The sequence below is a fragment of the Natrix helvetica genome (genome assembly GCF_964273705.1).
Source record: "Natrix helvetica genome assembly, chromosome: 2".
NCBI classification, from domain to species: domain Eukaryota; kingdom Metazoa; phylum Chordata; class Lepidosauria; order Squamata; family Natricidae; genus Natrix; species Natrix helvetica.
In genome coordinates, this window is record NC_138552.1 from 272,492,470 (window position 1) to 272,520,242 (window position 27,773).

The window sequence follows — 27,773 nt, forward strand, 5'->3', positions numbered from 1 at the left end:
TTTGGCAGACCATAAAAATGTATATAAATAGAATTGTGAGCTATGTTGCGTACAAGTGTCCCATATAAATAACTAAATAATATGTACAAAAAAATAGAGGTCGTAGAAAGGAAGGCTTATTTCTTTCTGTGTGCTATGGTAAGGAGATTTTTATTTTTCAAGACCAGTGGCAATGCAGGGAGAGGACACCAAATTTAAAAATATTTTACTTTCTTCTATTGGTCAGCTAGAAGGAAAAAGGGAGAGCACTCATTGGATCATGTTCCCTGTGATCATTCAATTTACAAGTAAAGAGGTCTGTAAAGGGGGCGTGCATAAGCGCACCAGCGTGCCTACCGTCCCTGTCCTACTGTCCCCCATTTCTCTGTATTTACTTCCTTTGTTCATGTTTATGTTGATACCTATGCTTGTTATCTTGCACATGTTTGGCAAACAAACAAAATAAAATAAAATAAATAAGTACCACAAACATTGATAAATGTTCAGCGTAGTTTATTGTTAGGACGATGTTGACTATGCATTTAATTTCAAATTGCCTCGTGAGGGAATGAGTTGTGTAAATTCTGGTGGTGTGGATGTGCTCTTTCATAGCACTATCTCACTGGTGTCAAACTCGATTGTGTCACGTGACGTATCGCATATCGTATTTTTTTTTGCCTTTGCAGAGCAGGGGGTGGGCATGGCTTATGCGCCACCAATCCGACCTGCTGGCCGCCAGTTTGACAGGCCTGTCACTATCTGATTAAGGAATCTCCTTTGAACTGTCTTCAGAAGGAATCAGCCCTGTCAAAATAGACTGCATACTAGTTCCCAGTTGTGCTAGTCCCCTGATCAACACTACTTCTCATTTTGATTGTATTTCTGTTTTCTCCTCATTCAGCTCCTTGCAGCCATCAAATCAACAGTTAGGACTTTTTATTTTCTATTAACAAATGTGTGCCTTGAAGTTATATCTTTATTTTCGTCATTGACCAGCATATAGAGAGTGGGATACAAACAGTAATTTTTAAAAATGTTATTTTAAAAAAGATTAAAATGTACACACACAAACACGTATACCCCGATATAAGGAGGGTGGAGTACACAGGATTAAAAAGCATAAAAGACACACCAAAGTCTAATTTAAAATTTAAAAAAGCCATAAAAATATAAAATGTATATAAAAGTCTAAAGAAGAGTCTAAAAAAATCTAGGGGGAGAGGTAGGAACGTTAGATGGATTTAGGGCAGGGGTGTCCAAACTTGGGAACTTTAAGACTTGTGGACTTCAACTCCCAGAATTCCCCAGCCAGCACTGGCTGGGGAATTCTGGGAGTTGAAGTCCACAAGTCTTAAAGTTCCCAAGTTTGGACACCCCTGATTTGGGGGAACATAAAAGTTAATATGCAGCAAACTCAATCTGTCACAATACAAAGCACTTTTAAATAAATGCTCGTTAAGATCAGTTTATGACACAGGCTTCCTCTGATGGATTTTAAGCATTGCTGTGCAAAACTTGGCAATATTATATGTTGTAGCAGGATTAATACTATCTCTTCAAGCAGCCGGTGGGTATAGCATTCTCCTGTTTGTCCTGGGTTCTCCCTCCCCTTACAGCAGTGCTTCTCAATTATTTTCTGTCATGCCCCCCCTAGGAAGAAGAAAACATTTCGCGCCCCCCCCCCGCGCGACTGTAAATAGTATAATTTGTCTATAAAATTGTTATAAGTACACCTCTGCATAACATAGCACACCGGTCTTTCCTCGTCTCCCACCGTAGTCACATGCTTCCTTTCCTCTTTCCCTCTTACTTGTCTATCCTTCCTTCCACCCTCCCTTCCTCCTTCCCTTCCTTCCTGCCTCCCTTCCAGTTCCCTCCTTCCTCTTTCCCCCTGCCTGCCTGCCTTCTTTCCTCTTTCCCTATCCTCCTATCCTTCCTTTCTCCCTCCTTCCCTGCCTCCCTTCCAGTTCCATTCTTCCCTCCTTCCTTCTGCCTCCTTCCTGCCTGCTTGCCTTCTTTCCTCTTTCCCTCTTGCTTGTCTATCCTTCCTTCCACCCTCCCTTCCTCCTTCCCTTCCTTCCTGCCTCCCTTCCAGTTCCCTCCTTCCTCTTTCCCCCTGCCTGCCTGCCTTCTTTCCTCTTTCCCTATCCTCCTATCCTTCCTTTCTCCCTCCCTCCTTCCCTGCCTCCCTTCCAGTTCCATTCTTCCCTCCTTCCTTCTGCCTCCTTCCTGCCTGCTTGCCTTCTTTCCTCTTTCCCTCTTGCTTGTCTATCCTTACTCCCTCCTCCCTTTCTTCCCTCCCTCCCTGCCAGCAGCTCCTCCAGCATCCCAGCTGGAAGCAGCAGCACAACAGTCGCCGTTACCAGGGGCGAAGGGGTGGCGGTGGCAAGATCGGGCGACCGCCGCCCCTTTGTCCCTTCCCCAACAGCGGCTGTTGCGCTTCCGCTTCCAGACGGAATGCTGGCGGTGGAGCTGCTGGCGGGGAGGCGAGCTACCTGCATAAAGACGCCGCCGAGGGCATGGCAGAATATATCCCGGCTTGAAGTGGCAGCGCTGGGGACTGCTCAGAGACTCATCAGAGCCGCGGGCTGGAGCTGTGCAAAAAGTCTGCTTGGGCTGGGGGGGGGAGGGAGGGAAGCCTGGGACAGCCATGCTTCCCTCCCTCCCACCCCCGCCCGAGCAAGCTTCTTGCACAGCTCCAGCCCGCGGCTCCAATGAAAATCCACAGCCCGAAGTGCTGCCACTTCCAGGCGGGATATATTATGCCTCGCCCACGACGACGCCGTTGCACCCAGATGGAAAGGGAGCCTTCGCGCCCCCCTTTATGGAGCCTCGCACCCCCCCAGGGGGGCGCGCCTCACTATTTGAGAACCGCTGCCTTACAGTGATGATGAGGGGAGGTAGTACAAATCAATTTTGACTCCTGGCAATAGCCCTAAAGTGCTTGCAGGTTTTTTGGCAAGGTTTTTTGAAGTAGTCATTTCTTTCTTCCTAGAACTGAGTGAAAGTCACTGACCCAAGGTCACTCAGTGGGTTTTGTGCCTGTCAGGAACTCATACCGTGGTTTCTAGCTTAGTGCTTTAACCCCCCTTATGGCTTCCCCCCCCCCCTTATTTTTATAGGATTTTAATAAAAATCAGAAATTGTATGCTTATTTTGTGGTTTCACTTTCTTGACACCCTCTTTATGGTTCTAGGTTATCTGGATATGTCTTGGAGACCTGACCTTTTTTTCATTTCTTATACGTGTCCTTTTTTCTTTCAATATTATTTTTGGCTGCTTCTTTCCTTATTTTTCCCCTTAATGGGATTATTTTCAATTATGCTTCTAGTCTAGTGTGTTTAGAACTTCTCATACACCTTGAACTCTTTCATATTTAGTTTCTCTAATTCTACTTGTGACTGCTGTTTTTATTAAAGTCCACATTTTCCTATACTTCTTTTTAGTTCTACTAAAAATCAAGAACTCCAGCATTACATGGTAACTTTCCTACATTATTTCTGTTACTTCCGTGTTAGCATAAAGACAAATATAGCTGATACTTCATTTTCCGAAATAGAAAATGATTAACAAGGCAACTCAGGAATTTCCTGGAGGGACAAACTTGGCAGTGTGTTTCCCAACTGGTCAAAATAATTAAAATCTTTTAGCACTACTGCGTTATATATTTTTGAAAGATTTTCAAAATGATCATTGAAAGGCTTCCTCCACACCTTATCCTTAACTGGGCATACTTGTATGATAGCAATTGCTTGATTCATTCCCCACTTATTTTAACCTAGATACTCCCTCCAATGCTGCCATATAAATTTACTTGGATGTTTAAGCTGGACAAGTCAAGGGTTTATTTTAATTATTTCTGTTCCTTTTGAAACAAATAGTATCCTTTAACTCTATTTGAATTGTGGGCTCATCCCTCTAGGATTTGCCAATGACAACTCTTTAATTTCTTTAATTAAAGAAATTAATTTCTCTAACTAATTAAATTAATGCTTTAATTTTTAAACTATATGCTTTTGTTCCTTTATGGTTGAGTAAGCCAATGCTGAGAAAGGCACTGGTCACCAAGAAATAGTGGCTCTTGCTTATATTTGGAATTTTTCATTCCTATGCTAAGCTTGCCAGGGCTTTCCCAACCGAGCAAGGCCTTGGGTTCAAATTTATGTTGAAAGAAGAACCCAAGATAAACACTATTGGTGGATTTGTAAACAAAATTATCCAGGGTATATGGACAATGATCTCCTACTGTTGTTGATTGCAACAGCTGACATTCAAGCTATAGTTCCTTTTAATTTACTTGAATATCATTAGGTGATTTTAGTGATAATATGAAAGAGGGACAGTAATATCTATTTATATCATATGCTATAGTATTTATGTTTATACCACATGAAAGTAAGAACAATTAATGAATAGAACAGTTTGCCTCCCAAAGTTGTGGGTTCTCCATCGCTGGATGTCTTCAAGAAAAGATTGGACGGCCACTTGTCTAGCATGAAATACGTTCTCCTGTCTTGGGCTTGAGGGTGGACTAGAAGATCTCCAAGATCCCTTCCAGTCCTATGATTTTGTGATTCTATTTATTGATATATGCATGTACATATTCAATTTATATGGTCGCACACATTTCAAACAAGAGTTTTTGGAGGACCTCATAATAATTTTTAAAAAGCAAAACAGAACAAAACATGCAAAATAAATAGGTGGAAACTGAAATAAGAATAACAGTCATAGATGCAAATACAACACCAAAAACTCCACAAAGTCTAACATACATTGTTATGTAGATTATGGGTTCAATTCATTTTTTCATTGGCTACTTTCTAAATGATCTTGAATCTAGTACCAAAACCCCCCAGAAATTTGGATTCAGTTTAAATAAATACAAAATTCTATCAGTAGGACAACATTGGGCCCCAGTGTTGTTATTTGCTGAGTACGATGAGTTGTCTTGCGAATCTAAATATTACTGAAGACACACCTGTTCCGACTGGCTGGTTTGGCATAATTTACAACGTCTACCCCCCCCTGGCATATACTTTTTACTGGCTTTTAGAGGGATAGTGTATAAATTGTATGATATTTTAAATTTTATATTGTTTATTTATTAGCTGTACAGTTTTGGTCTATTTTATCCTCCTCCTATGCATACATGTATTTTATTTGGTGTTTTTTAATACGGACTGTACACCGCCCCGAGTCCCTTTCGGGAGAGGAGGCGGTATATAAGTGCTAATAATAAATAATAAATAAATAATAATTACAGTGAGTGATAGGATGGGTCAATATGCCTCTACTGCAATTGCTTTGCATTGTCATTTCTACATTGCTGCTATTTGATGTCTCTTCTCTGACCTTGAATGACCATCCTGATTCTGGATTGCCATTTCATTTTGCTTCCCTCTGAGTCTGACAGACTGCCCAGATGATCGTTTAAAGTTTGCTAGACTTTAATATATCTTTCCTTAAATTTTGCAGACTGAAGGATCTCTTCTATCGCTCCAGCAACCTGCAATATTTCAAAAGGCTGATTCAGATCCCACAGCTGCCTGAGGTGAGGATCCATGACTTTCTGTGAATGTCATCCATAGAGTTGATGTTCTCACTTTTGTTCATAGTATTTATGCTGTTAGATATTAACATATATCGGGATAAGTCTTCCCTCTGGTCCGCTCCTACAGCGGGAAACAGGTATCCCTCTGATTGGTCGAGGGGCGTGCCCAATCCCTATAAAAGGGGAACCCTCCGACTACCAAACAAGCTGGATCACTATTACTACTAATAAAGAGCTGTTAAGTCACTTCGTGTCCGCAGTCTGCCTCTCGTTGCCCCGATCCAACATTGGCGACGAAGGTGGGATCGAGAGACAGATAGGACGAAGAACGCTACCTCCAGAATCTCCGGATTTGATCCAGCCCAGGAATTCGGCAGCAATTCCGACAGCCATCTCAGATCACCGCAGCGCGGCAAATTCAAACAGAGAAGATGGCGATGCATGCTCCCCCCGCTCCTTTCGACCCAGCAAACGACGAATGGGAAGCCTTCATGATTCGTTTCGAGTGTTTCCTCGAAGCGAACGAATACACGGGGATCACTGATGCGAGGAAGAAAAACATCTTCCTCGGCTACTGCGGAAAAGAAGTCTTCAATACGGCCAGAGACCTCACCGCGCCTACTCCAATACAAGCAGTATCATGGACAACGTTGCAACAGACTCTGCAAACTCACTACGCGCCAAAACCTTCCCGCCATGTCTGCCGCAAAGAATTCAACATGAGGACTCAGAAGGCGGGAGAATCCATTAATCAATATGTTGCAGCCCTACGAAAAGCAGCAGCTCACTGCGAATACAGGGATCTGGAAGAACACATCTTAGAGCAACTCATCTGTGGGTTAAGAGACATTTCGCTGCAAAAGAAGCTGTTGGCAAACCCGAATTTAACCCTACAGACAGCGTTAAACGAAGCAAGAGCATCAGAATCAGCGGAGAAATCATCTGTAACCATACAACGAGGGGCCAACATAAACCAGCCAGCAGCAAGACAAACCAGAGTGCACTACGAGGACGCAAGCCCTGACTACGAGAATCCCGAGTTCGAGGACAGTCACCTGATGCAGAGCAGTCACTTGAGGCCTGGGGGGAGACCCGGATCCCGTTTGCCGCCCTGCGCAAGTTGCGGAGGAAATCACCCCAGGTCTACTTGTAGGTTCAGGAACGTTGTTTGTTCGCATTGCAACAAACTTGGGCACATCGCACGAGTGTGCCGGAGCGGAGTCCCTGCCTCACGGCAGCCACCCATGTACCGCCAACAGAAGCCCAACCCAGGGGCTTGGCGAAATCAAAAAGGGCGCCCAGAGAGAAATCCACAAGTGTTTACCCAGAGAGAACATTTCCAAAGAGCTGAACGAGCGTATCCCCAGAGAGATTACTCACAAGGAGTTGAGCGAGCGTATCCCCAGAGAGAATACACACAAAGAGCTGAACGAGCGTTCTATCAAGACGCTCAACGAGAGTATTTTCAGGATGTAGACGATGAGATAGAGTTGACCCAGAGAGAGGAGTTGCGAACGTATCTCACCACAATACATCAAGTCCGCCCTAAGCGGCCCAAAAGGCTGAGAGTCACAGTCCTCTTGGAGGGCTCACCCTGCGAGCTAGAAGTCGACACAGGATCGACCCTGACGATCATTTCATGGGCATCCATGAAACAGGCTATCCCTAGCCTCAGAAAGAGCCAACTACACGCTCCAGACGTCCTGCTACGAGACTACCAGGGGAACCAAGTCCCCATCGTGGGCCAAGGCACGTTCCACATCTGTTTCAAGGACATCGAAGCCCAGCTGCCCGTGACCATCGCCAGCGCGCCATTGCAGAACCTTCTGGGGCTTGATTGGTTTGAAGCCCTGGGGTTAGAAGTCACCGGGATCAACGCCGTAAGAAACAGCAGCGCTGAACAGATTTTTAAGGAATTCGAGGATGTGTTCAGCCCCGGTCTTGGTAAGTATGTGGGTAAACCAATATCATTCAATTTAGACCCTAAAGTGGCGCCAATCCGACTTAAACCGAGACGAGTGCCTTTTGCACTCCGCCCTAAAATAGACAAAGAGATAGATAAGTTAGTGGAGCAAGGAATCCTTGAGCCGGTAGATCACGCGCGCTGGGAAACGCCCATCGTGACCCCAGTCAAGCCAGACGGATCAGTCCGCATCTGCGCGGACTATAAGTGCACAATTAATGTCGCGCTACAACAGAGCGCATATCCTGTGCCAGTAGTACAGCACTTATTGCACTCGTTGGGGCCAGGAAAGGTATTTGCAAAGTTAGACATGGCACAAGCTTACCAGCAACTGCCAGTTGATAGCGCCACAGCGGAGGCCCAAACGATAGTGACGCATAGAGGAGCATTCAAATGCAACCGGCTACAATTCGGCGTTAGCATTGCCCCAGGATTGTTCCAGAGCGTCATGGAACGACTGTTGCAAGGGATACCAGGAGTCGTCCCCTATTTTGACGACATCTTGGTGTCAGCTGCAAACGAGGAGCAATTAAACAAAAGAGTCAGATCTGTTTTGGCCAGAATCAGAGAAAAGGGTCTCCGCCTTAAAAAAGAAAAATGCCAAATTAACGTGCCTAGCGTAGAATTCCTGGGTTATAGAATCGATGGTCAGGGAATACACCCCACTTCAAAGAAAATTAAGGCGATCCAGGACGCCCCCACACCACGAAATCAGACCGAGTTGCAGGCCTTCCTCGGATTACTTAACTTCTACAGCGTTTTTCTGAGACAGAAGGCGACCGTTGCTGAGCCACTACACCGTCTACTCCAGAGGAACGCACCATGGAAATGGGGACGATCCGAAGCTGCAGCTTTCGCCGGAGTAAAGCGTCTACTCACCACTGACTCATTGCTTGTTCAATACAGCCAGACCCTACCGCTGGTATTGACCTGCGACGCATCACCTTTCGGAGTTGGAGCAGTCCTCAGCCACAGGATGCCCGACGGAAAAGAAGCACCCATCGCGTTCTACTCCAGAACTCTTTCATCGGCCGAAAGAAATTACAGCCAAATGGACAGGGAAGCGCTGGCTGCCGTCGCGGGAGTAAAGCGTTTCCACGAATACCTCTACGGCCGCGATTTTGAACTGATCACAGATCATAAACCGCTGTTGGGACTTTTGGCGGGAAACCGCCCCACTCCGGTCTCCCTTTCTCCTCGCATGACCAGGTGGACTGTTTTCCTGGCTGCATATTCATACAAATTGATACATCGACCGGGCTCCACTCTTGGACACGCAGACGCACTCAGTCGTTGCCCATTACCTGACATTCTGCCAGACCCCACTCCAGAAGTACCGGTATTGCTCATTGACTGTTTGGATTCGGGACCGGTTTCTTCCTACGATGTTGCAAGGTTCTCCTCTAAAGACAATGTAATAAAGCAAGTTCAAACTTGGGTTTGGAGGGGGTGGCCAAAGGGAAATGTGGGCCCGGAATTCAAAATGTTTTGGTCGAAACGAGACGAGCTCTCAGTACTACAAGGATGTTTGTTGTGGGGGGATCGAGTTGTTATTCCGTATGCTTTACGTAAAAATGTATTAGATGCTTTACATATGGGTCATCCGGGGATTGTTAGAATGAAGGCGTTAGCAAGAAGTTACGTGTGGTGGCCAAACATGGACAAAGAAATAGAGGAGTGGGTGGCCACTTGTGACCCATGCCAGGAATCGAGACCAGCACCCCCGGAAGCGCCCGCCACAGAATGGGAGAAACCCAAGGCACCCTGGTCGCGAATACACATCGACTTCGCAGGGCCATTCCAAGGTCAGACTTTCCTTATAGTTGTAGATGCATACTCAAAGTGGCTAGATGTAGTCCTAATGACTTCAACCACGGCAGAGGCAGTCATAAAGGTTCTACGGCGACTCTTCGCCACCCATGGCCTGCCAGATCTCCTCGTATCCGATAACGGGCCCCAATTCACGGCCATGCACTTTGAAACATTTTTAGCAGGGTTGGGAATCCGGCATGCCCTCATCGCGCCATTCCATCCAGCATCAAACGGACAGGCGGAGAGAATGGTGCGATTCGCAAAAGAGGCCCTCGCCAGGATGGGTCCAGGTGATTGGCAAACACGCATTGACCATTACCTCCTCATTCAACACATTACCCCGAGCGCAACGACGGGTAGGAGCCCCGCTGAACTACTCATGGGCCGTCGCCTACGGTCTCACCTAGACCGGCTCCACCCGAATTACTCTGCCACGGCTCCCCCAGACTCTACAAGTAAGGTCCAGTCTTTCAGAGTAGGGGATTCAGTATATGCTCACAACTACACGGGGGGAACATTATGGATGCCGGCAAAGGTCATAGGCATCACGGGTCCACGATCATATTTGCTAGAGCTAGAAGATGGGCGGAATTGGAAAAGGCACATCGATCAACTGCGGGGTCGCCTAACACACTCCAACCTTAGAAATGAAGACGAAAGTTTCCTGTCTACGGAAAGTCAGCCACAAGAAAACCCCAGCATAGGAAACAACGACGCCGGCGAGCCAAGCGTGGAACAAGACTACACACACGTAGCAGAGCAACCCCCAGACAGCGCAGCTGAACAAACTCCTGAACACCCGAGCAACGAAGGCACAAGACCTCCAGAACGGGAAATAGAAAAAGCACCCGATCCTGCAACTACTTCAAACCAACCCGCACCCAGTCCTGCAACCACTTCAAGCCAACCCGAACTACGACGTTCCTCCCGAGCAAGACAAACACCCACCTACCTAAAGGATTATGTTACCTACCGCAACGTCCCATCTAGGAGGGGAGGGGTGTTAGATATTAACATATATCGGGATAAGTCTTCCCTCTGGTCCGCTCCTACAGCGGGAAACAGGTATCCCTCTGATTGGTCGAGGGGCGTGCCCAATCCCTATAAAAGGGGAACCCTCCGACTACCAAACAAGCTGGATCACTATTACTACTAATAAAGAGCTGTTAAGTCACTTCGTGTCCGCAGTCTGCCTCTCGTTGCCCCGATCCAACATATGCTGAGGCTGCTTCAGCTATGACTTAAGGGAATTGTATGTCATAACTGAACTATGACAGTTGGAAGTATGAATAACAGAATAAAAGGGATCTTGGAGGTTTTCTAGTCCAATCCCTTGCTCAAGCAGGAGAACCTATACCATTATAGACAAATGACTGTCCCAATTTCTTCTTTAAAAACTCCTGTAATTGAGCTCCCACAATTGCTGAAGGCCAGCCATTCCACTGGTTAATTGTTCTCAGTGTCAGGAAATTTCTCCTTAGTTCAAGCAGTTCTTCGTTTTCCTTTTGTTCCTTCCTGTGGCTAATGTTGCAGTAGAACTTAAATGCAAGTGAGGTTGCTCTCTAGATATAATTTGTAATCCACAGATGTATTGAAAATGACAGATGAATAAAAGATGAACAGTAAAATCTCAGCTGAAAAGAAAAAAATAGTATCAACTGAAAGTTAAAAAATGAAATATTAGCTTGTCTTTAATGTAAAAAAATTATAGAAAATTAGTAATTTGCAATAATACCGAAGAGGTTCTTTCCTGTGTAGTCTTCATACTTTGTAATCCACAGAAGAAAGTGGAGTGATAATTGCAGATAAATAGAATCTGCAGTGTCTTATTGTAGTTTAGGGCACAGTTTAACAATCCTCATAAATCAGTTTATAATCTCATAGATTTGCAGTCTTGCTTTATGGTTAGTGTTTAATTTAAGCAGACCCTTGTAGTGTAAACAAAGTTTGGAATAAATGATCATTCAGTTTTCTCAGGATCATTCAATATATATAAAATTCATATTCAGGCCATTCAGGATTATTTAATTCATATAAAATACAGTTCAGAGATAATAATCCTTATAGATCCTTATAAATATGCAGCACTTGTGGTTGGAGAGAAAAAAACACCTTTGCAAACAGATTTGCACCTAATTCATTTGCAATTATATCTTTGAAAGTATGCACAGTTAATGGTAAAAAGAATTATCCGGTTAATATTGAAGAATTAAAAAGAATACTGTTTATATAGAGAAAAGAAGAGATAATAAATGCTGTGATTTGTCTCCTCTCTCTCTCTTCAACATGACCATGGGGAGGGCACCTCTCTTCCCACAGAGTGCTGACAGTCACACTACTCAGCTGAACTCACCAGAGTAAAGTTTTGCATCTAAGTAAAACTTTGTTTCCCACAAAAATCATCTTTTCTCTCCAAGCCCAGTCTTTTCTCTATTCACTCATTTTCTTGTAGGTACAATTCTATGCTTGCTTGAGGGTTTTTTTTTTTTTTGAGGCTTTTGAAGAGATTATTTCTGGTTATCGGTGGAGAGAGAGGTTGTTACTCCTCTGCTCCCCATTCCAAGTAGTCCTTGGAATGCCAACATGAGCAATGAGCAATAACCTTGGGCACTACAGTACTGACTTACCATATGCGCTAAGCTTCTTTAATGCAACAGTTCTGTATCATTCTTTGTTCCATGCACTAGAATCCCCCCAACTTTCTGCGGGCCTCAGCGCTCTCTGAACACATCAGCCCTGTTGTTGTCATCCCATTGGAAGCTTCATCCCCAGACAGTGAACCCATCATGGATCTTGTTGAGATGGAAACTTCCTCACAGCAGGTGAGCGGAAAGGCAGAGTTCCTTTGAAGAATAGAAAATCTAGGCCCATTCTGGCTATGATGATGTGGAATAGTATTTCAGTTTAGCAAACTCTGTCATTATTCAGCCTTTGCTTGTCTTGTTAAGAGATTTTCAAGAGTTGGAAAATCAGTGCTAAGACTTTTTTTCTAGGCTTTTCTGCTTTGGGTAATTGATGGAAAGCTGTTTTCTATGAAATAGAAAGATCTGATTACTCTCTCAAGAAATTGGGGGCAAGCAGAATAGAGAAATCAAGTGGATTTGAATGGTTTTCCTGGTGTCAAAATAACAGGGAGATTATCTTCCATGTCCCTGATTTAAAAACTATGCCTGCTCTCCATTATCTGTAAATTGAGCTCCTACATATGCTGGAGTATCAATAATTGTTGTTTCCTTTCTTTCTTTCTGATTAGTCACTCTACTGAAAATTCCCTGATTTAAGTCAAGGCCCACTTTCCCTGGGTTGGGATAGTGTGCAAGGCAAAATTATCTTTTCATGAAGCTAACTGCTTCCATCTTATCTTTCAGAGTCTCTTTGACAACAAGTTTGATGACATATTTGGCAGTTCTTTCAGCAATGATCCCTTTAACTTTAACAGCCAGAATGGGATGACCAAGGATGACAAGTGAGTGATTATTCATTTCTTACTATGCCCTTTATTGATTTAGAACGAAACTTTACTTTCATTATTGCTGAACAGATGCTTTTTTCATATACATAGTGCAATGAAACACCCCAAATAGCTTACCAGGAAGTATCTTCATAATCTATGCTTTATGTATGGGACAGTAACAATTGCAAGATCTCCTTTTGGGATGGGAGTAGAGTAATTTCTAAATGTAATTGCACATACGTTCTCTGTTCCTCTCTGCAGCATGCGAAAGTGGAATATGTTTCTAAAATACAAACTAGTAACATAGAAATTTGTTTTGTTTTGTTTTTGTTTGTTTTGTTTTTATTGGATTTATATGCCGCCCTTCTCCCAAAGGACTCAGGGCGGCATACAACATTAAAAAACACACATCCCAAAAGTTAAAAAGAAATGAAATACATATCTAAAAAAAAAAGTTTTGAGTTTATGTTTTCTTGCTTCAGAATGTGGATTTTTTTTCTTCTGCACAGTATTCTTGGCACTGGCCATGCTCTAAATCCCCCACACAAATGGCATTATGGTGAAAATAATAACATCATAGCCAAGCAGCCGTAAACTTTATTGCCTTTGATAGAGAACTTAATGTGTTTATTTCGAAGCATCAAGAACCTCTTCTTAAAATATGGTGGTGTAGTGGTTAGAATGCAGTACTGCAGGCTACATCTGCAGTTCAGTTCAGATCTCATCGGCTCAAGGTTGACTCAGCCTTCCGTCCTTCTGAGATCTGTGAAACTGCTTAGAGAGGTCTGTAAAGTCTATGAAGTGGTATACAAGTCTAAGTGTTATTGCTATTAATTCCGCTCCTTTTTTCATCTGCATGTGGTCATGAGGTCTCACTTTGCTTTCCTCCCATCCAATGTAAAAGTATTTATATCCAAATTGCACAAGTGTTTCTCCCTCCTTCCAGGGACCGGTTAATTGAACAGATGCACAGAGAAATCGATGCCCTTAAGGATGAGCTCAAGAACTTCAAAGCTGAGGTAAATTTAAAGTCTATTACTACAGGGATGTTTTTTCTAAGCCCAAATACAGAAACTCACATTCGCTTTGGACTCTAGTCGGGAGGTGAAAGTATGTAGGAAAACCAGAAAAACACAAAATCCCAGGAGATGCAGAAAAGAAGGATCTGCTATCCTTTGCTTTAATATCCAGAAAGAAGTCATAAAGCATTCCAGAAATGCAAAATGCTCCTTAAGCAAGAACTGAAGATAGACTTTCATTTTTGCTGTCATAATAGCAATCAGAAGCAAGGGCTCGGTATTTCCTTTTAACCTTCTCTGCTCTGAATTATATTAGGCCAGGATGAATTAATCCATAGGCATGCAGGCTAAGAATATAAGAATACAGTCAGACCTCCCTCACAGACCATTGTTCCAAGGCAGTAACCAGAAATATTGGTAGCATTTACCTTCTTTCTATTTGTCTGTCCTGCCAACCTTTTTACAACAAAGTTTTAGAGTTGCTCGTTTTAAAAACGAATGGTGCCAGAGTCCAGAGTCAAGGACCAAGCTTCAACTTGATATCCAGTCTCAATTGATTTGTTGTGGTGGGTGCTTAACTCTGCATAGCCAGAATAGCGTTTGCTTCAATACTGATGAGGTTTTCTCAGTGATCTTTCTGTTTCACCCTCTCTTTAAACATGGTACCTGCAGAGTCACCGCCTGGTGATGCAGCTGAAGGGACGTATCAGTGAGCTGGAAGCTGAGCTGGACGAGCAGAAGCACCTAAAGCAGCAGGCACTGGATGAGAGTGACTTCTTGCACACAGAACTGGATGAATGGAAAAAGAGGCACGAGGACACAGAGAAAGCCCAGCGAAGCCTGACAGAGATTGAGAGTAAGCTTTGAAAATAATTATAGAGGGATAGAATCAAGATCACGTGAAGTGTTAATACCACTTTATAATGCCTTGGTAAGGCCACACTTGGAATACTGCATTCAGTTTTGGTCACCACTATGTAGAAAAGATGTGGAGACTCTAGAAAGAGTGCAGAGAAGAGCAACAAAGATGATTAGGGGACTGGAGACTAAAACATATGAAGAACGGTTGCAGGAACTGGGTATGTCTAGCTTAAGAGAAAGAAGGACTAGGGGAGACATGATAGCAGTGTTCCATATCTCAGAGGTTGCCACAAAGAAGAGGGAGTCAAACTATTCTCCAAAGCACCTGAGGGTAGAACAAGAAGCAATGGGTGGAAACTAATCAAGGAGAGGAGCAACTTAGAATTGAGGAGAAATTTCCTGACAGTTAGAACAATTAATCAGTGGAACAGCTTGCCTCCAGAAGTTGTGAATGCCCCAACACTGGAAGTCTTTGAGAAGATGTTGGATAGCCATCTGTCTGAAACGGTATAGGGTTTCCTGCCTAGGCAGAGGGTTGGACTACAAGACCTCCAAGGTCCCTTCCAACTCTACTATTGTATTGTATTGTATTGTAATTTGACAACTGGGGCCTTTTTTTCATCAGTGACAGAAAGACTGCAGTTTAGGCATCATTCACAAATTGCAGATATGTGGCCTCCTCACCAGAACAGTCATTTTACTAGAAAGCAGTTAAAATTAGTTTCCTATAGAAGCCACATAGACCGTGATAGCAAACTGATACATATTTTGGCTGTAATTTTTAAGGAACATTGCAGAATGTACTAGAGTAGGCAGACTAATAATCTGTCAGCCTCCTTAACAAATACTGTAATAAGCTGGCTGCCTGGCCTCAGTTTATAGAAGCAGGACTTGTATTTGGATTGAAAATCCCATAATAACCACCCAGAGAAGAGTTTAATCAGTCCCCAGTTTTCTTTGGGCTATCCAGATGTGGCACTCAAACTGTACTGAGGCAGGGCTTCAGTTTTAGAATTGATCTTCCAGTTTAGAATTGGATCACGGGAGAGAGGAGGGTTATTCAGATATTCCTTTGGCAGAGGGGCTGAAGGAAAAAGGGCCCAGTCCTCCCTAGTTTTGGGCTGACGTGAGAGCTGCACTGGAGGGAGGTGGTTGACTCAGCTTGTGTTATGAAGTGATCCTCCCTCCCTCCCTCCTTCCTTTCAGTCACCGGCCAGGTCCTGTGTGTTTCTGTTATAGGGAAAGCACAAACCACAGAGCAACGCTATGTGAAGCTAAAGGAAAAGTACAGTGAGCTGGTGCAGAATCATGCGGACCTCCTGCGCAAGGTAATGCTGTCTTACTTCCCTCCATTGTTCAATGCTAAGAGAAAACTAGGGGTCATCTTGCCTGGCTCTGCACGTTGAAATAGGATTATTCACTGATTGCAAAGCAAAAAGCCTTTGGAATGAGTTAAGGCTAAACCCTTATTAACAGTTGACATACTGGCACAAAGAGATTTGAGACTGTCTGGGTCAGCTATATGCTTCTTTGCCATCCTCTGTAGAAATATACACTAAGTCATATATTTTTCATTCACTTAGACCAGTTAGATTCGGGCAACGAGAGAACAGACTCCGGACACGTAGTGACTTAACAGCTCTTTATTAGTAGTAGTAGTGATCCAGCTTGCTCTGTGGTCTGAGGGTTCCCCTTTTATAGGGATCAGGTACGCCTCTCGACCAATCAGAGCGATCCCTGTTTCCTGCCGTAGCGGCGGACCTGAGAGGAGACTTGCCGCGATATATGTTAATATCTAACACCAGGGGTCAGCAAACTGCGGCTCTGGAGCTGCATGTGGCTCTTCCCTCCCTCTGCTGCGGCTCCGTCACCGGTCGGCGCCTCAATTTTGAGAGGAGCTTCCGGGGCAGGGAGGGGGGGAAGCACAGTGTGCCAGGAGAAGACTCTATGGCAAGGGGAGGGTTTTCCAGTTGTCTCCACAATTGATAGGGCTTTCGGTTATGACAGGTAGAGGAAAAAGTACGCCGCGCTAGGAGGAGACTCTATGGTGGGGGAACTGAACTTCCAGTCAGCTTCAGAATTGAACAGGGGGCTTCTGGTTAGGAAACTCCCAGTGGCTCCCAGTGTTTTCTGTGGGAAACGGGTCCAAATGGCTCTTTGAGTGTTTAGGTTTGCCGACCCCTGACTTAGACAACCAATTACAATTTTAATTAAATCTGTTTAAGGTAGTCTAGAAAAGTAACAGTCAGGCAAAGATGGAAAGAGGGAGGAATATATTTTTCAACTGGGCTAAGTAAACTTATTTGGTGTGCCTGCCATTTGGAAGAGATCTGCAAAATTTTCCAAGTATTAATCAGAAATTAAAAGGACTCAAGAAAAAAGCTTTGTTGAATAACTAGGCTTCTCCAGGAATCTTCAGTGTAACACACCTGCTCCAGCCAGAAGACTTGCTAGAATTCCAAAAAATAAAACCTTTTACGTGAGGAGGCAAGGAGAAATTCATTTGTTTTCTGCCTTTATTATTTTTATAAATAACTCAAGCAATGAACATGCATAATACTCCTTCCTCCTCCTATTTTTCTCATAACAACAAACCTGTGAGGTCAGTTGAATTAAGAGGAAATGATGGGATCAAAGTCATCCAGCTGGCTTTGATTACCTAGGCAGGCCTATAACTGATGGTATCCCAGTTTCTAACCTGATGCCTTAACTACTAGACCAAACTGGACACTCCCTTCAGAGTGTCCCATAAGGTAGGAGGACTCCACTTTATTAGGACAATGATGGCCAGTGGCTAAAACCTCCCTTTTTCCCCCTTGCCTTCCTGTTCTGTCCTTTAGAATGCTGAAGTCACCAAGCAGGTGACTGTGGCAAGACAGGTCCAAAGTGACACAGAGCGTGACAAGAAAGAGCTTGAGGACTCCTTTCAGCGGTTGAGTGAGCAAGCCCAGCGAAAGGTAAGGAGATGCCAAGAGAAGTAGCAGGATCGTCATTTTCATTGAAAGAGAAATGACATTTAGGGTGACAGTGGTAGGAATATCAGAGAATGGTAGAGGGGGCTGTTTGAGAAGAGCACACAATCATTTTTTGATGCTCCTATCATTTTCTCTGTAGACACAGGAACAGGCAGAGATCTTGGAAACATTGAAGAGAGAGCTCATTGCCAGCAAACAGGAGCTTCAATGTCTCCAGAGCACTGTTGATTCCACTGCACAGGTGGGTCTTTCCTTACTCTTCTGTGATAAGTATAGCCGTAAAAGAGCAAGACCCCAGCAACCATCTGAAGAGTAGAAATGATCAGAAACAAAAACCAGAGGCATGTGGAATGAAATAGAAAATTAGATCACTCAGTTGGAGAGAGAGGACCAAACGCAAATAGCCAATGGCATCCTTGGAACTAAATAGGGTTACAGCTGCCATTTTGTATGCTTTCTTTGGAACTGGTATGTACTCAAAGGGAAAAGAAGATTCCACTTCTCCTCCACTCTCTTCCCTTGCCTGTCTAGTCTGAAGAAGAGCACACCACTCATCTGGCTGTCCTGAAGCAAGAGAAAGACCTTCTCACAGAGACCATGGCTCAGCGTGATCAGCAGATGGCAGCTTTGGAAGCTGAAGTGCAGCAGTTACAGGCTACCCTTGAAAAGGAAAAGGAATACAGCAGTAAGACAATCCAGGAGTTGCAGAACCGCTTGGGGGAAACAGTAAGTTGGCTGTGATTGCATGGATAGTATATTACTGGAAGAACCAGCTTTCCTTCAAACCATGGAAGATCTGAAATGTTCTCACCCTCTTCTCAGTTGGGATTTTAGGTTCTTTCCAGACCCAGGAGAGAAAATGGTCACCAATGTTTTCTTCAACATTCTAACCTTTCAGTGATTTTTCTGACTAATTGAGCCTTGGTTTTGAAATGCACCAATATTTTAGTCCCGTTTCCTATTGTGAAGTGAGTGGAATGTGCATTCCAGGCCATATAATTTTAAATGCAATTGTATAATTTTACCTCTTCTATGAGCCTCACCAACCACAACCCATTTAATTTGCAAACTGTCCCAACAGACGATACATGTGGTTCACTGATACTTTGTATCACTGTGTCTCTTCATTTGCTCTTAGGAAGGGAACACACAGGCTCTTCAGCAGGAGCTCCTGGACAAACAGTTCGTGCTCCTTCAGTGTGCTGTGAAAGAGGCTGAACAGATAGTACAGGATGCTCTCAATCAACTCGAAGATCCCACTCATATCAGTAGCACAAGCTCTGCAGGTTAGCAGGCAGGGTTAAATGGCGTGTAGAGCCAGTTGCTGTTTCCTTCATTACTAAATGTCTGGTTTTTAATTTAAAAATGGATATAGTTGTGTGTATATATCACATCAAATTGTGCTTCAAGTCGCACTTCTTAGAAGAGCTTATGTAATGTATGCTTTTGTTGTTGCATAGATTACCTTTTATCAAGGACCCGTGCAGCATCTGAATGTGTGAAGCGGCTACAGGAAGCATGCAGCCAATACCTTTCTGACCAGTCAGGTGAGACATTCATAACTACACCAGTTTGACAGCCAGTGTACATATCAAGCATGCAGATAGAAAGCCCTGACAACATAGACAATTGATGCATTCCTGGATTTTTAGACTCTTTTGTCTGTAACATTTTGAAAATGGAAAATAGAAAAAAAAACATACATCACAGAGGCATTAAAAAGCCTAGGTGAGCCTAAGTATCACCCTTCATGCGTTTCACCCTTATCCATTTTGGCTCAGAAGGTTCAGGGTTTTGTTAACATTCCCTTAATTTGCGTGCTCTCTTTTTTTGGACCTAGATGTGAGCAGTTTGTTATCATGTGTGCCTCTTTTTGCTCACCTGATTGGTGATGCCATTCTGCAGGCTAGTGCCACATCGCACACTGCCCCCATGGAATCCGCTGATTGTGAGTATTCATGGCAGAGGGCCTGATTATTGAAGGGGTCATCTGTCTTCCATTGTTTCTTATACAGGCCTGTCAAACTCAGTAGACTTGGCATGCTTCAGGTTTTTCCATTAAGCAGTTTTGCCTGATAGAACCTGGAAAACATTCCTTCTCTGTCACAGCACCTGCCTTCTGGAACATCTCTTTTGAGAAACATTTGGTCCCCACCCTGGCCATGTTCAAAAGAACTCGGAAAGCATGGCTCTTTGAGTGGTGGGTCCTGTGTGTTATATTGTTTTTGAATGGATGTTCTTCCAGATGTTGTGTTTTTAATTATATATCAGACATGATTTACTGTATGCTAGCCAGTCATCGTAGACTGGGGAGATACAGACACACTTGCTGATTGCATGCTTACTTGCATGCATGTAGATACACACATATCCATATCTATGTATATCAGGGGGGAGAGAGATATAACCACCTTCTAGGTCATACCAGTGAGAATAATCCTTTCCTTGCATGCTTCCAGTGCTGTTGGAGACCAGCAAGCAATGTGGGAATGAGACCTTGCACTACCTGGGAATGCTGAAAGATAAAGCTACCTTGGGAAGTGCTGATTGCGCTGCTGTCAGGAATTGTCTCAACCAGATCACTTCAATTGGACAGGTGGGATACCCCATGGCATAAGGAAGAATGAGAAGCGGGATTCCTTGTCTGATCCAGGGGCAGCTATCCAGACGAGTGAGCCTACCGTATTAGCCACTGAAAAGAAATCTCTCTTTGGGGAGTTTTGAGCTCCTCTTTTGCTACAGAAGAAGATTCATGTGAAGACAGGGGGAACAGGAGGATCAGTTGTGCATTTTCTTTCAATCTGCAGGATCTGCGGCCCAAAGGCCTGGATGTTGAAGAAGAGAAACTGGGGGATCTAGTCGATGAAGAGATGGCAGCAACGGCAGCAGCCGTGGAGATAGCAGCTTCCAGGATTGAGGTGAGATGCAGAAATGTTAGATGCTCACTCTGCCCCATCCCCTTATGTGAAATTACTTTAGAAAGGGAATTTTTAGATTGAGAAATTAGAGTTTATTTGCAGTTCCATGTCCTGGAAGAATGGGTTCTGGAGTTAAGGTTTAAATGGAAATGATTTTCCATTGTTTGAGATATTGGATGTGTTAATCTGAACTCTGACCCGCTCCTCCCCCTTGTTAAAACAGGAGATGCTGAACAAATCACGAGCAAGGGACAGAGGAGTCAAGTTTGAGGTCAATGAGAGGTTGGTATTAAAGGCTGGCACTGATGCCTTCAGATACTAGGTACCTCCTGCAGCTTATAAAGAAGTTTGAACCTGGTGAATTTAAATGCTGGGGAAATTATGGGGGAGAGGGAGAATGGCAACATCTGTCATGCAATTTCCCCACACATGGCATTGACAGTATTTGAAAACTAGATTGAATTGCTTTGTCCATTTAGCATCACTTATTCCAGTGCTTGTATAATGGATTGCAGACCCACATGTGCCCTTGCAGCCTCCTCCTCATATTATCATTGGGACACCAAGGAAATGTCAAACAAACGACAGCTGTGTGTGTCTCCCTTGCCAAACTCTAGCAGCTTTGAATCTCTATCAGAATGGGAGAGAAGGACTAATGCAGACTTCCTATAGGTTAAAGCAGAGACTTTTTAAAACATCACTGACTCATTTCCCACTCACATACACACAGCTTTACCAATTGCATTTTTTAGGATACAAAATTCTAGAAGGGAAAGATAAGCCTCCCGTAGTCACTCTAGTTGAAGTATGGAAACTGTGTTAATTGCATTACTAAAGTGATGCAAAAAAAAGTGCACAAAGCCATCAGAAAAATGCTTTTGGGAATCCTACAGGGGGATTACTCTGTTTGTCTTCTCCTGCTATCATTGGTTTTATATCTTGCAGGATTTTGGGGTCCTGCACAGACTTAATGCAGGCCATTCACGTTTTGGTGTTGGCTTCCAAGGACCTCCAACAAGAGATTGTGGAGAGTGGAAGGGTGAGTCTGTACCAGTCTTGTAACAGGGTAACTTTCACTTCCCACCTGCTGTGCTCTACTGTCACCACAACATATTTCTATGAAAAAAAGATACCAGCAATTATGGTGGTGTTGATTAAAGGTAAGATAGGCAAACATACAAATTCTCGCTTAAAGACAGAGCTAATGAAACCTTCTGCTCTTAATTCATTTATTGAATCATGTAATAAGATTGGGTGGCAGATTTAATATTTATTAATATTTTAATTTATATTAGACTTTTTATCCCATCTGTATTTGGTCAACACAAGGTGGCACACCTATCAAATACTTACATTTTTCCCCACAACATCATCCCTGTGAGATGGGTGGGGTTGAGAGACAGTCACTGGCCCAAAGTACTTGTCTGAGGGAGGGCAGCCTCCTCTTTTCTAGCCCAGCTCCTTAGCCACTAAACTGGTTGGCTCTCTATATTTCACTTACAACACTTAGATGTGATTCCATTTTTTTCTGCAGGGAGCAGCATCCCCCAAAGAATTCTATGCCAGAAATTCCCGTTGGACAGAGGGCCTGATTTCTGCTTCCAAGGCTGTAGGCTGGGGAGCAACAGTGATGGTGTAAGTTTCTGCAGCATGGCCCCAGCCAATTGTGGCATTGTCATGTTACCGCACAAACATCTGTGCAGTGTTGCTTTGAATCATGGCTAGAAGAGTTAGAAGAAAAGGATTTACTCTCCAATTGTATTTGTCTCCATAGAGATGCTGCTGACCTTGTAATTCAAGGGAACGGGAAGTTTGAAGAACTCATGGTTTGTTCGCATGAAATTGCAGCAAGCACAGCTCAGCTTGTTGCTGCTTCAAAGGTAGGCTTTTTCACAGAGATACCCCATGGAATTTGGGGTTAGGGGATGCAATTAATGACTATATATAGTAATGAGATTTTCATGGGTGAAGGAATCATTTCGTGAACATCAAAGGACATTTAGCCTGGGAGCAAACAATTCCTTTAGTATGCAATAGTTTCTCTTTTTTAAAAAACCTATTGTTAGAAACAAATTGAAGAAGTTTGGTTCTGATAGTTTCTTGGCTTATGGTCTTATAATTCCATGCCAATCTTTTATGGAGTAGCCTTCCATTCTCTAGTTGTGATGACCAACCTCCAGAACTTCCATTAATGGTTATAATGACTGAGACATTCTGGGAGTAGAAACCCACATGTTCCGGATGTTGCTTCCTGACAGTTAGAACAATTAATCAGTGGAACATCTTGCCTCCAGAAGTTGTGAATGCCCCAACACTGGAAGTCTTTAAGAAGATGTTGGATAGCCATTTGTCTGAAATGGTATAGGGTTTCCTGCCTAGGCAGGGGGTTGGACTAGAAGACCTCCAAGGTCCCTTCCAACTCTGCTATTGTATTGTATTGCCAAAATTGAAGTTAATTGCTGAATAAAAACTGCATTAGAGTTCTCTGGAAACACATTTTGGGTTTCTTGAAAACATGGAATTTGAAATAGATAGATGAAAAATGAGAAAAAGTGGGGTGGACAGAAGCATTTTTTTGTTATTTTGTTTTAGATAATGGTATTGCCATAATATCACTCCATTTGCTTGTGATTAGTTATTGAATATTCTTTCCAATACCTCCCTGTCTCACATCTTTGTCTGCTAGAGTTTTTTGGTTTTTTTTAATAGGTTTTGAAGTTTCCTGTGAAGACACATATTATGGAATGACTATTTTTTATCCCATTTGTACCATATAAGTTGTATTTTCTTACCTGGAAAGAATTATCTGAATCTCCAATTTGGTCTCACAGGTAAAAGCAGACAAAGACAGTGTAAATCTCAGCAAGCTTCAGATTGCCTCTCGAGGAGTCAATCAAGCAACAGCCAGAGTAGTGGCTTCCACTAAGTCAGGAAAATCACAAATACAGGAGAAAGGTAATATTCTTTACTGCACAAGTGGATGACAAAAGTCCCTTTCCTTTCTTGAGAAGTAATTGTGTAAGGGTGAGTGGTAAAAGATCTCTGGCTAAATAGAATTACTTTTCATATTCATCCAGTGGCTTATGGTCCATTGGCACAATTATGCATGCCAGCTATGTGACAAGAAACCTCAGCCAATTGAGTGAGGGAAGGGCTGGGGAACGGCACCTTTTAATGAGAATAATAGTGAGATATTCCCCTACAGATAGCATGGACTTCTCTGACATGACACTAACACAGATCAAACGGCAAGAAATGGACTCTCAGGTAAAGTGGGGAAGTAACAGAGAAGGAAGAAGGCTTGGCCAATTGGAGAAGAGACAAGATAACAGTATAGGAAGGGATCAGAAAAGGGCCTGGTGCTATGGAAAGTAATATCTTTCCTGCTAGGTCCGAGTCTTGGAACTGGAGAGCCAACTGCAGAAGGAACGCCAGCACCTGGGTGAGCTCCGTAAGAAGCACTACGAGCTGGGAGGCGTAGCTGAGGGTTGGGATGAGAATGGTAAGTAAGATCTGACAGCTGTCTCCCTGACTGGGTGATTCACAAGCTCATGTATTGAATTTGGGGCTCCAGAAACAAGGCTTCGTTTACTGCTTCAGCCGCAAGCTTTCTTCTCCAGTTGCAATGTTTTAGCTGTTCTTGCAATTCTTATCTTCTCTGGTATTGTGGAAATTAAGAGGAAAAGGAACATTATTGACATTTCTCCCTTAACTCTTTGAACACTTTGAGATGACACAGACCAGTGATCCAGAAGTAATTCATTCCAATCCGAAACATCTCCTAATTCCAAGACCATAACAAAAGGAGCAAGTTAACAGGCATGGGGACTGAGTCCTTGAACGTGGCCTAGAAACATGGGATGAAATAAAGTCAGACTTTCATTTGTCTAAGCTAAAGCTGGGGAAGTAGATTGTGACTGAATGGTAGGATTCTTTGCCTACATAAGTAAAGACGATGATTTCAGGACTACAGGTTCTGAATAAGGACTTTCATGGGAAACTGTATAAATGACGCCCTTCTAACTGCACACTTCGGGTTTGCAATCCTTCCATAAATATTTCAGTTCCCTTTGCTCACAAAGAGACTTGAAACCTATGTGAAGACCTGCCCCCTTTCTGATAGATCTGAAATGATCATTGTTCCTCTTGTTCTTCAGGAGCAGATTAGGATCTCTGAGAAAGCAGGCAGAGAAGAAGACCCTTCCGTTGGTGTGACTACTTCTGAATATGAATGATGAACTCATTTGAATATACCACAAAGCCTGCGCTCATCAACAATGCATTCATACTTGGGGCTGGCCCTGCAGGGCCCTCTGTTGACTAAGAAGAGAGCCGCAAAGCTGTGGGGGAGAAAAATAGTTTCCTAGCCACAACAGTATCCATAGCATTGCCCTGCCATAGCCATAAAACACACATCCTGCATCCATATGTATGTTACAGCATTTCTGCAGAGTTGGGTTTCCTCTTGCCTCTTCCCAGGTCACTTCCTTATATTTTGCACAGCCTCTGTTTTGTTAACTTTGGCTCTACACCAGACCAGGGATAGTGCTGATCTTGCTGCTCATTCTCTTTGCTTGCCTTTTCTCAGACCCAGGAAGGTGGCAGGAGGTTGGTTGAAAGACTGAGTCTACCCATACACATAAAGGTACCAGTCTCTCTGAGGGCCACTTCAGTCTCTACAGAAGAGGGATTTATGTGACCTGGTCTGCCACATCTCAGGAACTGCGACCTTCTCCATTTCTCATTCTGCTGCCCCATCCTGCCTTGCTCCAACAAAGTGGGACACTGTCCACTGCCTCAGAGTAGTTCACTGTGCTTTGAGCAGCAATAAACAACTGAGAATCTAGAAGTAGGAATTGCTAGTGGGGAAGGGAGGCTGCAGGGGTCCAAGGAACTGACTTTATATTTGACTATTGTTCGGGGCACCAGCTGTTAGTCCACATACCAGCCAGTTCGCCTTTTAACCACCTGTACTCCATGAGCAAAGCGAAAGCTGCCTAGAGCCAGATGACTTCAGCACAGCTTGTTAGCTTTCCTTCAACCATCTAAGAAATGACCAGTAGTACGAGGGCAGCTGTGCCACCTGGAAGGTGAACTGGATTCTTTTATAGATGATGTGGTTTCTCTTCCCACTGCCTTCTATACCACTGCCTTCCATGACAGCTGTCTCAGGCACCTCATGATCACTGTGAGCCTCTAAGGAAAGAAAAAGCAGAAGAAAGAAGAATAATGATGCTGTTGCCTATAAATTGGATATTTCCTTTCATTCTTGCTTTTGCTGTATAGGGAAGGGCCTGAGGACTAAGCTCTTCCACCAGCATCAGGCAAAATGCTATACCAAAGGAAGTCCTGAGGGAAGAACATCTGTAGTCTGGCATTAGATTAGTAAAAACTGTCTTAGTGGTTTTCAGATAGGGAACATTTTATTTACTCCCATCATACTTGTGTGGACTAGTACCATTGTCAGCCAGACAATAGAAAAACGAGCAGCAAAACCTATACTGTCTCCTAAGCGAAGCAAGACTGCTGAGGGAACAATCAAACCAAGTCTGCTCCATATCTCGGATGGGGCAATCAGCCTGAAGCCATGTATCTTTCTGGTGTTTTGGGTAGGGCTGCCCTACACCTGATTTCTGCAAGCTAGCTGATGTATGTCAGACATACGGGTGGGAGCCTTCAGGATGTGATCCAAGTAGAATAATTTGGCTAACTCGTGTTGCCTAAAATGTCTCCGAAGTGGTGCTTATGTTTAGCAGGTGCTGCCTAGGGGCCTGGTTTTTTTTTTTTTTTTTGAAAGTTCAACATTAGAAGAAGCCATGAGAAGGCTACTGAGTCTGGTGTCAGCCATTTTATGGAGACTAGAGGCCGTTTTGTCTTTGCCTTCAACTAGAGAAGCTCATAAATCTGGTTCCTGAATGAGCTGCCATGGCCTTTGGCATACCTAACTTCTTGCCAACCTCTTAACTCTGTCTCCCAACTCAGATAAGCGTATCTATTGCACACTGCCATTTGGGGAGGGGCCAAAAAGACCTAGGGCTTCTTCTCTTCTTTCTCAAAGGGTCTGTCTTCTCTTCTCCCCCCCCCCTAAAAAAAAAGTTCCTAAAAGCACTGCATAGGCCAACCAGCCTATCAAATACTGGTGCCTGTTATGCCCCAGGTCGCCTTGCCATATGGCTGGCAGCCCAAATACCAAATAGCACTTCTCCCACCGCCAGCTTGAATGAGGCCAATCAGCTGCCTGTCTGCCTCGCTCCAAAACATCAGGTACTATCCTGTTGCCACAGCACATGAGGCATTTCCTATGGCGCTGAAATGTCCTTGCTCAGCCTTTCCAGGGACATCCCTTCAACATCTGGTGCCCTCCCCAACTACCTCAGGTTTTCAGGCTGACTGGCCATGCATGTGGAGGACAAAAAGGAAGAAAACTAAGAGTGATTTAATGTGAGACTTGGATAAGAACGGTTTTGTTGTGGTAGAAAAGTGATTTCCTCAGTGCTTGCTCTTGGTTTTTTTTTTTTTTTTAACTTTTCCTAAATTGAGCAGGTGGTAGTGAACAAACTTCCATTGGAACAGTTTTCCTTAAAGTGACAAAAAATGCTACCTTGGGCCCAATCTCCAACAACTGACCGGGGCAGCCAGTTCTTTTCTTTCCAAGAAAACTTTTAATTATTGTATTAAATACATTTTTCTTTGTATAATATGTTACATGTGTGTGTTCAATTTTTAAATAAATATTTCAATCCACTCGTATTGGGTTTTAACTTTTGGAAGTGTTAAGAATTGCAGTTCTGTCTTTAGTATACTTTTTAACTAACTTATGAATCCTGCAAAATGCCAAAAGCAACCAAATTTAAATTGGCTGAACCAGGATACCATATAGATCAGAAAGGCACAAGTTGAAGGTCACACATTGCCCTGTAAAATCTTAGCCATAGTTTTTCAGTTTATCCAATTGCATTTTTAATGTAATAGGTGGAAGAAATGACTAAATAGATTTCAGACATACATTTAATTGTTATTACATATTATCAAATGTTTTTGTTCTGACCCACCGATTTTCAAGGTTGACCTTCAATACATTACTCAAAAACCAAGGGCAACCTCTAGCCTATAAAAAGTTGTATTCATCTGAGAAAGCGAGAGTTTCTCATTGCAGATTGCAATGCCTATACCTAAACATTTATATTGACTTTGTGCAATTGGGGTCAGAATTATGTAAATTCATAGCAGCTAATTTT

The 27,773-nt window shown here is 43.4% G+C and overlaps 1 protein-coding gene across 4 annotated transcripts in view; it reads left to right on the forward strand.

Annotated features, from left to right (window-relative positions):
- The window catches only part of HIP1 (huntingtin interacting protein 1), a 75,266-nt gene extending 47,987 nt beyond the window's left edge, over window positions 1-27,279 (forward strand). For 3 of the 4 annotated variants that reach the window (XM_081941189.1, XM_081941192.1, XM_081941191.1), the window contains exons 10-31: window positions 5,458-5,533; window positions 11,996-12,130; window positions 12,677-12,774; window positions 13,709-13,781; window positions 14,454-14,637; window positions 15,882-15,970; window positions 17,483-17,599; window positions 17,757-17,858; window positions 18,149-18,343; window positions 18,756-18,903; window positions 19,078-19,164; window positions 19,458-19,565; window positions 20,077-20,213; window positions 20,425-20,535; window positions 20,759-20,817; window positions 21,481-21,574; window positions 22,070-22,170; window positions 22,310-22,415; window positions 23,367-23,490; window positions 23,741-23,802; window positions 23,926-24,037; window positions 24,693-27,279. In XM_081941189.1, coding sequence (XP_081797315.1) covers window positions 5,458-5,533; window positions 11,996-12,130; window positions 12,677-12,774; window positions 13,709-13,781; window positions 14,454-14,637; window positions 15,882-15,970; window positions 17,483-17,599; window positions 17,757-17,858; window positions 18,149-18,343; window positions 18,756-18,903; window positions 19,078-19,164; window positions 19,458-19,565; window positions 20,077-20,213; window positions 20,425-20,535; window positions 20,759-20,817; window positions 21,481-21,574; window positions 22,070-22,170; window positions 22,310-22,415; window positions 23,367-23,490; window positions 23,741-23,802; window positions 23,926-24,037; window positions 24,693-24,703 — 2,329 coding nt within the window. In that variant the 3' untranslated portion in view covers window positions 24,704-27,279. The remainder of the gene's footprint in view (window positions 1-5,457; window positions 5,534-11,995; window positions 12,131-12,676; window positions 12,775-13,708; window positions 13,782-14,453; window positions 14,638-15,881; window positions 15,971-17,482; window positions 17,600-17,756; window positions 17,859-18,148; window positions 18,344-18,755; window positions 18,904-19,077; window positions 19,165-19,457; window positions 19,566-20,076; window positions 20,214-20,424; window positions 20,536-20,758; window positions 20,818-21,480; window positions 21,575-22,069; window positions 22,171-22,309; window positions 22,416-23,366; window positions 23,491-23,740; window positions 23,803-23,925; window positions 24,038-24,692) is intronic. The other variant, XM_081941190.1, reaches the window with a different exon arrangement.
- The last annotated feature ends 494 nt before the right edge of the window (window positions 27,280-27,773 follow it).